Genomic DNA, 13972 nt, shown 5'->3' with positions numbered 1-13972 from the left:
CCATTCATTGTTTCCAATTGCATTTGCAGTCATGGGTTAATCCACTTACAGTTGCTGTAACCTGAGTGAGACCAAGACAAGTCACCAATAGGTTAACCTGTTGGTGGGTTGGTATGTTCAGAAGGGGTGGAGACCAAGCTATTTTTTTCATTTTGTAAACGATGTCCCATTCAACTCAGGGGAATGTTTGGGTATTTGTGTGTGTGTGCGTGTGTGTGTGTGTGCGCGCGCATTCGTGCGTGCAGGCGTGCGTGCGTTTTCATATTTGTGCAGGAGTCCATGTGTCCATTATGTGTTCTATCTACTGTGATGACTTCATGATCAAAGTCTGAGCCTGGTCTGTGCCAGATGATGTATTGGGTACTGGGTGATTACCTTCTGTACAACAAGAGTAGTGTAGGGCTGTACTGTCTGTAAGTAATAACCTCTTGTTTTTGTGTGTGGATCTGTGACAAACATGCCCTGTGTTTGAGTGGTAGGGAAGTGAGATGCACCAACAACTAAAAGCCGTCCTCTTAAATCCCCCCTCTCTACACTGGAAACATCTTACATTAATTCAGCCACACTCTTTGGCCCACTTGAGGCAGCCCATTTGTTAAAGTCTCCAGTGCAGTGCCCTTTGGCTGTTGCAGCTGCCCTGTAACATGTTAGCTAATGAGCTAGCTGGGGTAGTACACTTAGCATTTCACTGCACTTTAAGTATGATCTAGCTGTGTTTCAGCTCAGTGCACTACATGCAGAGCACACACAGTCTCTGACACTGATGCAAAGGTTGACCTTTGCAAAAGGAGGACAAACATATTTGTCTCACCTAGTGAATGAAATGGGCGGGTCCTCAAATCAGAGGTTTTGAACCCACAAGGGATTACTTTGCATTGTTTTTATGAAAGTAAATTTCCCATTGATACCACATACTGAGAAAGCATATGCTCATCAGAGAAGGCATGACTTTGTTGTCCCACTGTGCTTTTGACTGAGCCTCTGTTTCCTCGAAGTGTATTAGTTGTGGTTTGGTTAATAATACATGAGCAGTAGCATGATGAGGGTGTGCATTAAATATTCAACAGCTCACTCATGTTCTGCTGAAGGGAGTGTGACTGACCAGCAGCACAAACAGGCCATCCTGGACAATTATCCAGGAGATTAGTTAGAAAAACAAGTGAAAGTACAAGCTGCTGTTGTCGATAATCAGTCGTCTTTCCAGAGGGTTGTTGTTGTTGTGGAGTTGTGTGATTTGTGTAAGACAGAATTGTGTCATACTTCTATAATTGCACCAAGAGGGGGCAGGTAGCTGAACTCCTTATAAGAGATGGTATGAGAGCAAGTGCACTTGCTGACACATATGCCTCACATGACATCTTGCACTCGACTCCTCGTCGGCACCTGGAACTGCACATGGGAAAGCGCTGGCGTCATGGAAACTGTGTATGTGACAGGGGAACCTGGCACTGGGGTATTTTGAGTGGTCAAAGCGAGGCGGTTCGCTTAGATCAGAGTGCAGAGGGATGCCGATGGGCTTAACAGGATGGCCTACTTCCGTTCCCCCTCGGCTGTTAAATGACTGAGTGTGATACCTGACGCTGTGGGAGTGGCCAGGGGTTACAGTTGCTATCCCAGACATCTCTGTGAAGAGCAGCTGTCTCTCCCTCCTCCTCCTCCCCTTTCTCATCCACAGGGAATGAGAAAACCACAGGAATGCCAGGGGAAGAGGGCAGGTGGTCTTGGCAGGCTTCAGGAAATCACTGTCATGAGACATCTCATGCCTCAGCAGCAACACACAAAATTTAAAAAATTGGATAAAGGTCCAATTCTCTCTCATTATGGTCTTCATTGTACAAACCTGAATACTCACTGTGACTCATTCTTTCACAAGCATGCAACCCTCACATGGACTCTCCCTGTGTCTCTCTCCCTACCTGGCCTTTTGTCCCGCACAAACACACACCTACCCCCCTGGACCTATAGTAGAGTTTGCTAGGTTTATATTTAGGCATCTTGTGACCATGGGTGGACCAGAAGGCACGCATTCTCAGTGTGGGACAGCAGCTGACGAATTCCCATTCACACTCCCACATGCATATGTACCCACAGTCTCTTACTCATTCAGTGTGTGAGGCCTGGGGAGCAGCGACAGGGGCAGAGGCAGGTCATGTGGAGTCACCTTCCCACCAGACGGAGCTGAATGAATACTTTTTAAAAGGCTGGGATAGATGGACAAGCTGGGGTGACACTAAGTGGAACAAGTCAAAATCTAGTATATGGCTGGACTGCATCGTAGGCTATTTGCATTCTGCCTGGGGTCAGCCGGTTTCAGCCCTTTATGTGTTTGCTTCTCTCCCACTCTCTGTCCTCACATATACAGTAGTTAAACACAGCCCAATTCCATATAAATTCTCATTTACATGTTTTTCTGTTGTCAGACAATGGAACTAGTATGAAATAGTGACTGAAACACAGTCCATTAAGTCTACATGGTAACCAGCAGTCACTTCAAAGCCATTTCCAAAATGCACCGCTAAAATCCTGATTTTACAACAACAACCTCTTCTGACAAAATCACTATAAACATAAGTAAAGACGATGGCTGTATTTACTTGTAAAATGATTGCTCAGAGATAAACTTTGAATCTCATTCACGTCAGCTAGCATGTGGTCAGTATAGAGAGGTGTATCTGCGGGGGGGGAAGGCCCGACCTCGCACTCATGGGGAAATGCTGGTTTGTCCAAAAAGTCGCTAGATTTCTCACTAGGTGTTTTTTTGGCGGGAAAAAACTAGCTAACGGGGTCTAAAAAGGTGCAACGATAGCAAAGGATAGCAACACTGCTTGTTCGCACCAAATTTTTTGCAAAATTATCATTTAAAGCCGATCAGGAGTTCGCTGTGCCCCACAAGCCCTCTGCTGATACTATGCATGATGGAATCTAATGTCTGGTGTCTACTGCATATGACGTACTGACATGTAGAGTGTTTTCCTCTGGCTATATTCCTCACAGGATTCAATTCTAATATCAATCTGCCAGGGAGGGAAGAATGTGGCTCTGCTCCCACCTCACCATCTCTGCAGCTACAGGACAAGAACGCCAACAACCACTCTCCCCACTCCCCAAGCCCCGGCCCTGTAGAGAACGGCAACCAGATCTCCAACGGTAACAGCCCATTTTTTTGTACATTTGCATTCAGATTTAAAATTTACGTTTTTTTATAGTGATGCCTTGCTATGTTGTCAAGGTGGAGATGAGGGTGAAGAAGATAATACAGGTAAAAAAACATCTGTTCAATATTAAAGCAGAGAAAAAACATTACAAGAATGCACGCATATACAGTTACACAGAGAATATCATGTCCAGGTTGAATACATTTTAAATTAAAGGTGTAACACCCAGCTCATATAAAGTTTGCCACAGTCTGTAATAAAAAGTGTGAAGAAGCAACCTTGTTTTTGACAAAATGGGAAATGCCACAATAAACAAAGTTGATAAATCAGCTGCAGCCAAAGAGTGATTACAATATTCCTTAACCTCCTAGGACCTGGCGTCCACATATGTGGACCTCACATTTTGGGTTCTCTAGAGTCTAGACCACAATACTAACTTTTTCTCAACAAGGGCCTGGTAACCACATATGAGGATATTATACTGCCACTCAGTAATCGAAATTTAAAACTAATGTCCTCATATGTGGACATCATTTTTCTCAGGTCCCAATCAGCCTATATAGCAAAGAATAGAGCTCGGGTCTTAGGAGGTTAAACACTCGGGGACCGTCGACTAGTGTCTTTCCTGTGCATTTCCATCTGCATGAGAGAGAAGGTTGTTTCCTGCCATGTGCCAGTGCTTGAAAAGTGAGGTGTCCTTCAGTCTCTACCTGTCTGTGTGTGGGAGGAACTCCAGTCAGATGTCTGTGTTTCATAACGTGCTTTCGATATTGTGTGTTCAGGGTCGATGGAAGAAGACAGTCACAGCAAGTCAAACTCCTCCAGTTCCACCTCTCTACACAGACACATGGACAGCCATCATACTCAGGTAAAGACAAAGACAGTCACTTAAGAGCGCAAACAGACACTCAAGAACACAGTGACATTATGTGTGTGTTATTTTATCACACTTATCATTTCAATTGAATATGCAGAATAAGTGTCCGATGCGTTAAATTAATGGCAACAGGCACCATTTCCTTTTGTTGTGACCTCACTTTCTAACACCTTGTGTAACACACATGAGCTTCTCTTTATTATTTAAAATGGAAGTGGCATGTACATACACACGCTTGCACACATACACCCACACTAACACACAAACACACGATTACAGCACAATCATAGCAGGCCTGTATTTTGTTTTGGTTTTGTTGACATTTTGAGTGGACCGGGAAGTGGCCCCCTTTGAAAAACACATATCACTCATGACATGCAAGCTTTCTCTGGCTCTGTAGACAGGTATACAGTTACAGGATTGAATTTAATGTCTTGCATGCATGCACACAAGCTTACACACACACTCTCATACAGGAATGCATACATGCACACACGTAGACATAAACAGCCTCATTAAATGGGATTGATAAAAGTGGAAAGCATCTTGAACAGGAGAGCCAGAAGAACAAAATGAGACATACCACAAACATGTATGTCAGAAAGCCTTAATCATTTAAAGGTATAAAGATATAGGGCTTCATTAGCTTGATCACACTCACATGGTCGATGCAGCATACAAGATATCCACAGGGAGAGGCAGTCGCAACAGGGAGAAAGCTCTTATGACAGTTATTATGTGCTGTACCTTCACCTCAGGCAAAAACAGAGACTGAGTAGAATTTGTGTTTTATCCACAAAAACCAAAGTCAGATTCTCTGATTAATAGAAAGATCTAACTACATATTATAACTAAAGAGCCAGAACAATCTGAGAACACTCTCTTTTGGCTCTATTCATTCACTCTGTAAATGCTATCCTCAATAGTTGATGTGTAACTGCATCTGCATGTTTATCCCAGGATGCAGCTGTTTCATCCTAACGTGCAAAAGAAAGTTTCACCACACCAAACTTGATTTTGGATTCATCACAGACTGCAGCAGTCAGTGATTGAGTGTCACAGTCAGTAGTGCACGAAGCACAAAAAGGAGCATGGTACGTAGTGTCCCACTTTGGGAGCAGCTCAGAACAGATGAATCATAAGGCACCGCCACTAAAGATGTGAAGGCACACGGTGTACCCGCTTCACAATCCTCCGGTTGACTAAATGTTGTGCCCCTGCTTCCACAGCTCGGGCGAGCTCACCGAATTCATCTTTTTGCAGCTTGTCTATGTGTGTGAGATATAATAGTGACGTGCCGGCACATGTTCTTACAACATTTAAAAAAGAATGACGCACATTCCAGTTGCTAATTTAATAGTCAATTTAATTTGAAGGTGAAGGTTTTTCTCAAATTATGTGAACTACTGGGCTGTTCTCTTGTACCCAAATGACTCTCTCTTTCTCTCCCGCCCCTTGATTCTGATGAGCTCGGCTGTTACTCTTTATCTTCCAGAGGGGACATCTCAACTTTTCTCCATTTGGTGCGGGGGCTGCCCTCTAAAACAGCGAGGGGGTGGGGCAGGGGGGCTCACTGGAGGCCCTGTTCACATGTAGGGATGTGGTGAGTGTATGTCATGCCTCGTGACTCTCCACCCTAATGGCAGTGTTTTTCATAGACCCAGTATGAGATCATGACAGTAGTGACCTAATGACCTTCATTCATCATTTCAGTTTTGTCTAAGTTCAAAGTAATATTCCACCTAAAGTCTGTTTTTGGAGTGTGAAAGAAAGCTCCTGTAGACTTGAAAGGTGGCTTTAAAGAATTCATGGCAGTGGACAATAGATTTCTCTAGTAGTAAGTGTTTGTGTATTCATGACAGAAAAAAAATATAGAAATATTCTGATCAAATTTACAGTCATTTATATGCGAAGATTCAAATAAAGAAATTGGTCCTTGGGAAAAAAAACCTTGAAAACCACTGCTTCTGCAGGGCATCATCTCAGCTTCACCTGCTCCCCTTGTTTACTGTGCTCATCCTTTAGTCACTGGTCTGGAATCAGATGAGCAATCTGCCCTGTCTCCTGTTATGTCAGAGTCAGGGGCAAAAAGTCTGATCCTAGAATCAGTGGCACTACTGCCCACCCCCGTTTTTTTTATCCATTATTTCTGGAGGGAAACTGCAGCTCTTGGGTTCAGCATGACTTTCTGCATCAGCGTATCTGCACACAATCACTGTCAGAACTGAAGACATTGTAGTCTTGCTGTCTCATTTGAGGCCATTAGAATAGTTTGTTTCTTCAGTAAGATGCTTTATGAGACGCTCAATTCAGAAAATCTATGGAGTCAGTTGAGCTTTTTGTAGTGCTGTAGGTTCTTTGAGAAAAGAATACCAGACCAACAGGTATATATCATGTGTGGATGGTTCATTTCAGAATTGAAAGCTTTTATGGCACTTTAAGTTCCATAAAGTTTGAAATTATTTAATAATAATTTGAGAGGATTAGAGGGAGTTCTTTCATAAAGTGTTTTTTTTTTTTTCATTTCAAGCGACAGTGTGACTGAGCATCTTACATGGAAGTTTTCAAGGCTGCACATGTTGTAGAACTTAATACACGAAATCAAAGAGAAGTGATTGGTGTTGATGATTATTAAGTAAGTGCATATTGTGATGGACAATAGATATTCCTTTTTGGATTAGCATATGCTAATGCACACGCAAGGGAGCATGCATACAAACACTTGGATTAAGTCTGTTCAGCTAAAGACAGCTGCAGTTTTTATTGTTGCTTATTCATCTGCTTGGATTTTATGTTGCTGAATCCATCCCATGAACCCCTTTGTAAACCTTTCTCCCTTTTATTTAGCATCACTGTTGTCACTGGTCCTAACCGAGGGTTGTGCAGCCTTAGTAGTCACTCCAGATCTTCATCCTGATGTGTCTATGTATGTTCACTGTTACAACTGACCATGTAAAGACAGACTTTTATCTTTGCTCCTTTCTTCATTAATTTGGTGTGTTTTCTGGAGCAAGTTCATTATCCTAAATTCATTCAAGAGATGGGAACAACTCTATGACCCAGAATACCTTTCAATTAGCTGCATTCCAGGCTGTGTTTATGCAGGATTAGCAGATCTAATGGGATAAATAAAAAGGAAAGGATGAAGGAAGCAGAAGGGGGTGGATCACTCAGTTAGGAATGAATGGACTGACTTGTTTTGGTTTCTGTAGTCAGTAGTCAACAGCAGTGTAGACTGTTTTGTTTGCTACTCAGAATAACAACACTTAAAGGATGAGGAGGACCGACTGAGAGCCTTAGTTTCTCTGCATGAATCCCTTGTGTTTGCCAGGGTTAAAGCATACGTGTGAGTGAAGGTACCATGCCAGTTTCTCTGAAGTCCCTGTGTCACCAACCTATCCAGTCAAGTTTCCAGGAAAGAGCTGACAAATAGTTCATCAGTGACCTCCTACAGCTCTCCCTCTGTGCAGTTCCTCCTTTTCTGGCCATTGCACTCTCTCCTCCAATTCAACAACATTGGCAAATCGGTTTTAGAAATACAAGCTATTTAGTGACTGATTGTTTTAGCTCATTAAAAAAAGTAATGGAACAGGTATAACAGCCCTATACGTTAATAACATGCAGAGGCTACATTGGTGAGAGAGTGTTGTTTGATATACCAGTGAGACAAAAATGAAATCCAGTCTAGTTTGAGTTAGTCGGACAATGTAGATAACCTGCCAGGAAAGTGCACTTGCACATATGTAAGTGGACAACACGATACCTTGCTGAATGACATTGCATTGCATTGAATCAAAAGTTGAGCCAGGTTCAGCTTTTTTACCAGACTCCTCTGCTTTGGCACTCCCGCACTGTCAACTGAGTGGTCCCATTCAAATGAATGACAAAGCTCTTGGCTGTCTATCAACGCAGCCCAAACTGTTTGAAAAATATAATATAATTATGAAGTTTGCTTAATGATCAAAAGTATAGGGACATCCTCGCTCAGTGTATGTGTGTGTGTGTGTGTGTGTGTGTGTGTGTGTGTGTGTGTGTGTGTGTGTGTGTGTGTGTGTGTGTGTGTGTGTGTGTGTGTGTGTGTGTGTGTGTGTGTGTGTCTTTTGATGTGTCCATGTAAAGTCACACATCGCAGAAGGACGCAGTGTTCCTACTTGTCTACTGTTCCAGTAGCTGGTGTTCCTGGCTGGCGCCAGTGCAGAGAATAGCCTGGCAGGGAGGTGTAAATTATGGATTAGGTCGTTGAGTATTGTGCTTGTGCAGGCAGTCAATATGAGTGTGTGTGTGTGTGAGAGTATGTACATATGCAGAGCTGTGTGCATGTGTGTCAAAGTTTAGAATGGCTGGATTATGCATTTATTGGTGTGTGTGAGTGCGCGTGCGCTATATTGCAATGTGTATATGGAATGCATCACTAAATGTACTGAATGCCTGTTGCATTATATATACTGCTGACTTGATTTAGCTCACTGCTGTAAGTCCAGCAGTCAAAAAACAGAGCAGGGGTTAGGGGAGCAACTGTTACAGGAAACAAATTATGTAAACATTGAATAATAGAATAAAAGTAAAGTTTAATCAGTGTGTATGTAAATTTTACAGGATAAGGCTGGCATTATATTTTCTGTATTTTTCTTCCTGTCAAGCTTTACGTCTTCAGTAGGAACCAGTGGGCTCATTAGGTCTGTGGACAGGGTAGGAAAGTCAGAAGGCACTGAGAGACAGAGTAACAAATTTTTCCTTTTGGTGTTTTCTTGACAGCGGGAAAAATGCACTTATCCTTTAAATCTCATCTCTGAGCATGAAGGAGCAGTTTTTTTTGCCCTTTAACAGGCCATCAACTGCCACCATTATAACCTCCAGTTGCTAATCCGATCTGGATCATCAGGGCTCGATCCTGCTGCTGGTGTTACTGACTGAGGGAGATTGGAATTTCTTTCTGATTGATTTACCTGGATATTGACTGGCAGATGATTGATGATTTGCTCAAAAGAGACTGTTGTGCATGTGTGCATGTGTGTGTGTGTGTGTGTGTGTGTGTGTGTGTGTGTGTGTGTGTGTGTGTGTGTGTGTGTGTGTGAGTGTTCACTTTTGTGTTTAGCTCTGAGTGTCTGTGAGAAAGTAGAAGAGCTACTTTGAGGTCCTCCCCACTGTAATTCAAAAGATCTTCTTGGAGGTGATGTACAGCATGTGGGCTCCAGAGACAGAATATGGAAATGAGTTGCTGTTAAAGCTGTCAGTCAAAGGAGGGATTCCCCCCACTGCTTCCTGCTGTATCAACGGTCTCATGAAATGGCTCTGCGGCCGCCCCGGATTCATCTCTGTGTTGTTCATTAGAATGATTCATGAGAAAAACTGTCCCACTTTAAGAGGAGAAAATCAGCCCACTGATCACACTGACTCCTTCAAGATGATGGATCAGACATCGTGCTCTGTAGGTGGTACTCTCTAATGGAGACAAGATTAGAAGACGATATTTTAAATGTCTTTCATCTGTTTTTAGGGTGATTTTGCAGTGACAAGGAGATAAGAATTTTTTTTTTTTTGCTTGTCACTCATCTTCTCTCGCTGCTATCTCCGATCACAGCTTGGTCATTTCTGCTTTCTGTCATCTGCTTGTCTGTCCGCCGCAGGGGGGGAGGGGTCATTATTCAGTGCATGGTTCAGGTGTAAACATGCTCATGCTGTTTCCTGTCCTCTCTTTCTCCATCTCTCCTCCAGGTGTTCCAGCGGTTACGTCTGTCCACCGGGGATGAGAGCACCGCCCTGGGGGAGCTTCTGCGGTGGCGGCGAGTGCAGTGTGAGGGGCGGGGGGACTGGAAGCACCGTCCATCTCAGTCCCCACCCCTGCCCCCCACGCTGCTCTGGACCAACAGGAAGGCCTCTCCGTGACAGAGGCTGTGTGATGCAGTCACATGTATTGGCTATGAAGTTCCTCTCTCTCTTTCTCTTCAACCACACTGGCACATGCTCTTTACGTTTTTTTTTTTTTGTTTCTTTTTTTGTGGACCAAGTAACCTCAACACCCAGGGACTAGGCTGAAGCTCCAAGCCCCAAAGCATGAGCCGAGTCCCTGGGCCGATGGTCCTGCTCCTCCACCTTTGACCTTGACTGTGGAGGATGATGCCCCAACCTATATGATAGAAGCGCATCACTATGTGACGTTGACGAGTGTTATCCATGAAAAATTAATGGAAAACAGAAACAGTAGAGGTTCGTGGGAAGCTGGGGGTTATGATCAAATATTTTACTAACAAACAGCCAGAAAAATAATGCAGATGGCAATATTATTCACCTCAGGTCTTCTGAGATAAAATTTATGATGTCCATCGATGGATTAAAGAGCAAAGAACCAGTGTTATCGTGGTAGTTGGATATTAAATGGCCCTCTTAGTTTGTCTGTATCCTAGCCTATCATGATGCACTGCTGCACACAAAGGAGCTCCACCCCAAAACATGGTGCTGATTATACTTGACATGCTGTCCTGTGGTATTCCTGTGAGCACTGGTGTGTGCAGCCCCTGAGTCACAGACCTCTCTAAAGTTTACAAGTCAAGCGACGCCTTCGGACACCTCCAGTTTTTAGCATCAGAGTACTGGCTTAGACATGGGACCTTTTTCAGGTACACAGCTGTCACTTAGCCTCTCACATTTGGGCTGTAAGTGCAACTGCAGCCCTGGCAACATGTGCAACCAGGGTTCAGGGTAACCTCAGTAATATCCCAAGGTGCACTTCTCTCTTCTCCATTGTTACCACCAGCCTTTGAGGAACAAAACCCTCTGGCCAAAATGCAAACTACTGTACTCACCTTTACTATATGAAGGGGATCCAACAAAAAAAAACCTGCTTTGGTTAAAGGCATAAAGGTAAAGCTAAAATAACAAAGCTTTAGCCGTGAGGTATATAGTTCATGTTGTGAACATGAAACTCTGTGCCAAAGTGACACAACTTGTGAAATATATGTCTAAACTAACAAGTATAGTAATAAAAACTGATGTATACTGTCATCCCCATATACTCCAATATGTACAGACTGACATAAATGACCAAATCAAAGCTGTTACTGTGGTTCAGTGATGACCGTCTCTAAATAGATGAACAGAACATGTTGAAAAGAGGGGACAAATAAAAAACAACAGTCTACACTTGAAAAGGTAGCAACTTAACTCTCATTGTGTCTCATCAACATCTGAACAGTTTTATGTGTTCGGTGTTGTTCAGGAGACTGTGCAGAGCTCAGGAACTCGCGCACAGATGAACTCGATTATTGTACAGATTCCTCCATTGAGGGCGAGTCCTCACAGACGCCCACTACCTGCCGTATCCCGTCTTCATCTCCTTTCCTCATTTGACCCCCCACAAACTGTCCCCCCACCGCCAACTTCCTAATGGATCAAACCGGCTCTACGGGTGTTTCCATGGTAACCGCTATGTAAATTGTGACAAGTGGCGTATGTTGTAGCTTTTACTATGGCAGAAAAGCAGAGATTGAACTGAAAGACAAGGAAAGATGAGATAATACTGTCTGTGATGGTTAAACTGAGATTTAAGAATGTCTTGGGTTAGATGCAATGACTAAGGTAAAGAGAAGAGGTTTATTTTAAAATGTGAATATCTTTTTTTCAGAATGATTGTCTATGGCTATGAAATTCTTTATACTCTATTTAATATTATTTGTTTTCCCCCTCTTGATCCTATTGTTATATTCCTTTTAATGCAAGGCAGATGTCTTCATTGTATATGGATGTTTTATTGCACAGTGTTTATGTGGTGTCGTGTTGACTTCTGTAATGGGCTGGGTGTGTCTCGACAAGGTGTTTGATCTTTGAAGATCGGTCTGAATTGTTAGAGCCACAAAGTATCAATAGCTGTAATTGATTTCTCATTCCCACTGATCACCCACAATGTGTCTGATTGATTCAGTCTTACGAATTAGCAGCACCATCACAGGATCGATCTCAGCTGCTGTCGATGCGTGAAGGTGCACAAATATTCAAGAGGAATTAAGAGGAGACCACTGATATTCACAACAGAGATGGCAAATCAGCTGACCTGCATTTTCGACTGACTGGCTGAATGTATAAATGCAAATTTTTATTTCACTGCCTGTGCACATCAATAAACCTGTGTATCTTATTACTGGAACATGCGCCTGTATCTAAAGAGTGTACCTGACTGCTTAATGTAATTATTGTCTTCAAAAGTTATGTATGCAGTTCATTTTTTTCATTTTTTAAAGCAAGTTAATGACAATAAGGTATTGATTTGCTACATAATTCACACCTTGTTTGCTGTGATTGGGGTTGCATGAGTAGTAGTGCATTGCAGAACTACTGTACGTCAGATATTTTCATCATGGTGCGATCCACCCAAGGATTTAACTCCACCTGTGGTCAAACAAAACAGACATGAACCAAGATCAAGTTAGTCAACTTTGCCAATGACAGAGAAAGAGAATTCATAGCCTCTGTGTTGTCCTTCATTATGATCAGGGTTCTGGTTAGTCATGTGCATTATGGGTTTGTGTATAAACATGTTTACTGACATCACGAAATGAGATGATATGTTTGGTATCATTGCTTTTTACGTCGCATGACCACGTGTTGGACCTGGCCCCCTATAACGTGCTCATGCTGAAAAGATTTTTTAATGTGAAGAACTGCTTCCCACTGCACTGTGAATCATTGCACTGTCCCCTGCGTCTCATCTAGACACTCGTCATCTATCCACATCCACCTTCACATATCAGCTCCATAGTATGCAATCCCTTATGACCTAGCTCCCTCTGTCATGAGCATACCAAACTCTGGCAGCCAGATTACTGCCAGTCATCTTTGTTAGTCAGGAATCCTCTGCTCTGAGATCAGCTCTCTGGTGCTACAGCCAGTGCAGAATGGCCATTCTATTGTCCCCAGTCCATGTATAGTTGTCCAGAGAGACACAATATTTTAGCACCTAAACAGAGGTATCTCACTGCCTTTCATAGTGTTGTTTTTTTATTGTAATCTTTCTTTTGTACATGACATACAGTATGTTTTAACCTGCATACATATGTGTTTGTGGAAAGAAAAAGATTGTATGTGATATTTCATAATTATTATGTTCCCAATGTTTTATAAGTACTGTACCTGTACAGCAATAAAGCACAATTGTGTCAATGCCAGTCTTTCTGTGTGAGTGTAAATAAAAAGTAGTTATGTAAATCACGCAGATTTATGAAGTAGTATAAAATGGAAACACAACTAAAGTAGACATGCTTCAAAATGTAAGTACAGTACATGTACAGTGATGTACTAGACTACATTCCACCACGGACTTGGTGTGTTTGTGAGTTTCCAACGAGAGAGCAAAATGAGCAACAGTTGGTCATAGACTTTAATGTGTAACAGCAGGAAGGTGAGAGGCTGATGAACATGAAGTGGACACAGTAGTTCTCACAGAATAGGAAAAAGAACCTTTAGAGAACTCAACCACCATGTCTCTTTACTCAAACGACGTCCCTGTTACTTTGGTTGATGCACATACTTCATTGTACTTAAAGTTTTTATGAGGACTATTTGTTTAATGGAAAGTAGTTCCACTGAAAACCACTGATAGTGAGGTCTTTGGATCAAACAGTATTCCTGAAAGAGATGTCCCTGTTCATTTTTAAATGTCAGCACAAAATTGCATTTACCCCCAATGTAATTCGGTGGAGACACAACTCAAAAATATCCGTGTAGATGCCATGGGTGGGTGAGAAAAATTTGGTTTGATGTATTTTAGGTGAGCCAACCCTTTTAAAGGTTTAACATCTTTGTAAAACCCCATATAATGCCTGAGCAGTGACATTTCCCAGGGTGAGAGGCTGCCCTTTCAGGTATTTACTTACCTGCAGTAGTTTCTGTTCAGAGTCAGGTCAAGACAAGTACAAGTTGTTGTCAAGCACTGTATGTCAGCTGGAAC

At 42.6% G+C, this 13972-nt stretch overlaps 1 protein-coding gene across 4 annotated transcripts in view; it reads left to right on the top strand.

The window, feature by feature from the left end:
• myo16 (myosin XVI) overlaps positions 1–13185 on the top strand; it is a 96574-nt gene extending 83389 nt beyond the window's left edge. For 3 of the 4 annotated variants that reach the window (XM_056389431.1, XM_056389430.1, XM_056389429.1), the window contains exons 33-35: positions 2995–3147; positions 3938–4023; positions 9748–13185. In XM_056389431.1, coding sequence (XP_056245406.1) covers positions 2995–3147; positions 3938–4023; positions 9748–9918 — 410 coding nt within the window. In that variant the 3' untranslated portion in view covers positions 9919–13185. Of the gene's footprint in view, positions 1–2994; positions 3148–3937; positions 4024–5527; positions 5636–9747 lie in introns of all 4 variants that reach the window. The other variant, XR_008829033.1, reaches the window with a different exon arrangement.
• The last annotated feature ends 787 nt before the right edge of the window (positions 13186–13972 follow it).

Source organism: Seriola aureovittata, chromosome 11 (genome assembly GCF_021018895.1).
Source record: "Seriola aureovittata isolate HTS-2021-v1 ecotype China chromosome 11, ASM2101889v1, whole genome shotgun sequence".
Classification (NCBI taxonomy): Eukaryota; Metazoa; Chordata; class Actinopteri; order Carangiformes; family Carangidae; genus Seriola; species Seriola aureovittata.
The sequence above is the reverse complement of the archived record's forward strand: the minus strand, read 5'-3'. Positions and strand labels throughout refer to the sequence as shown.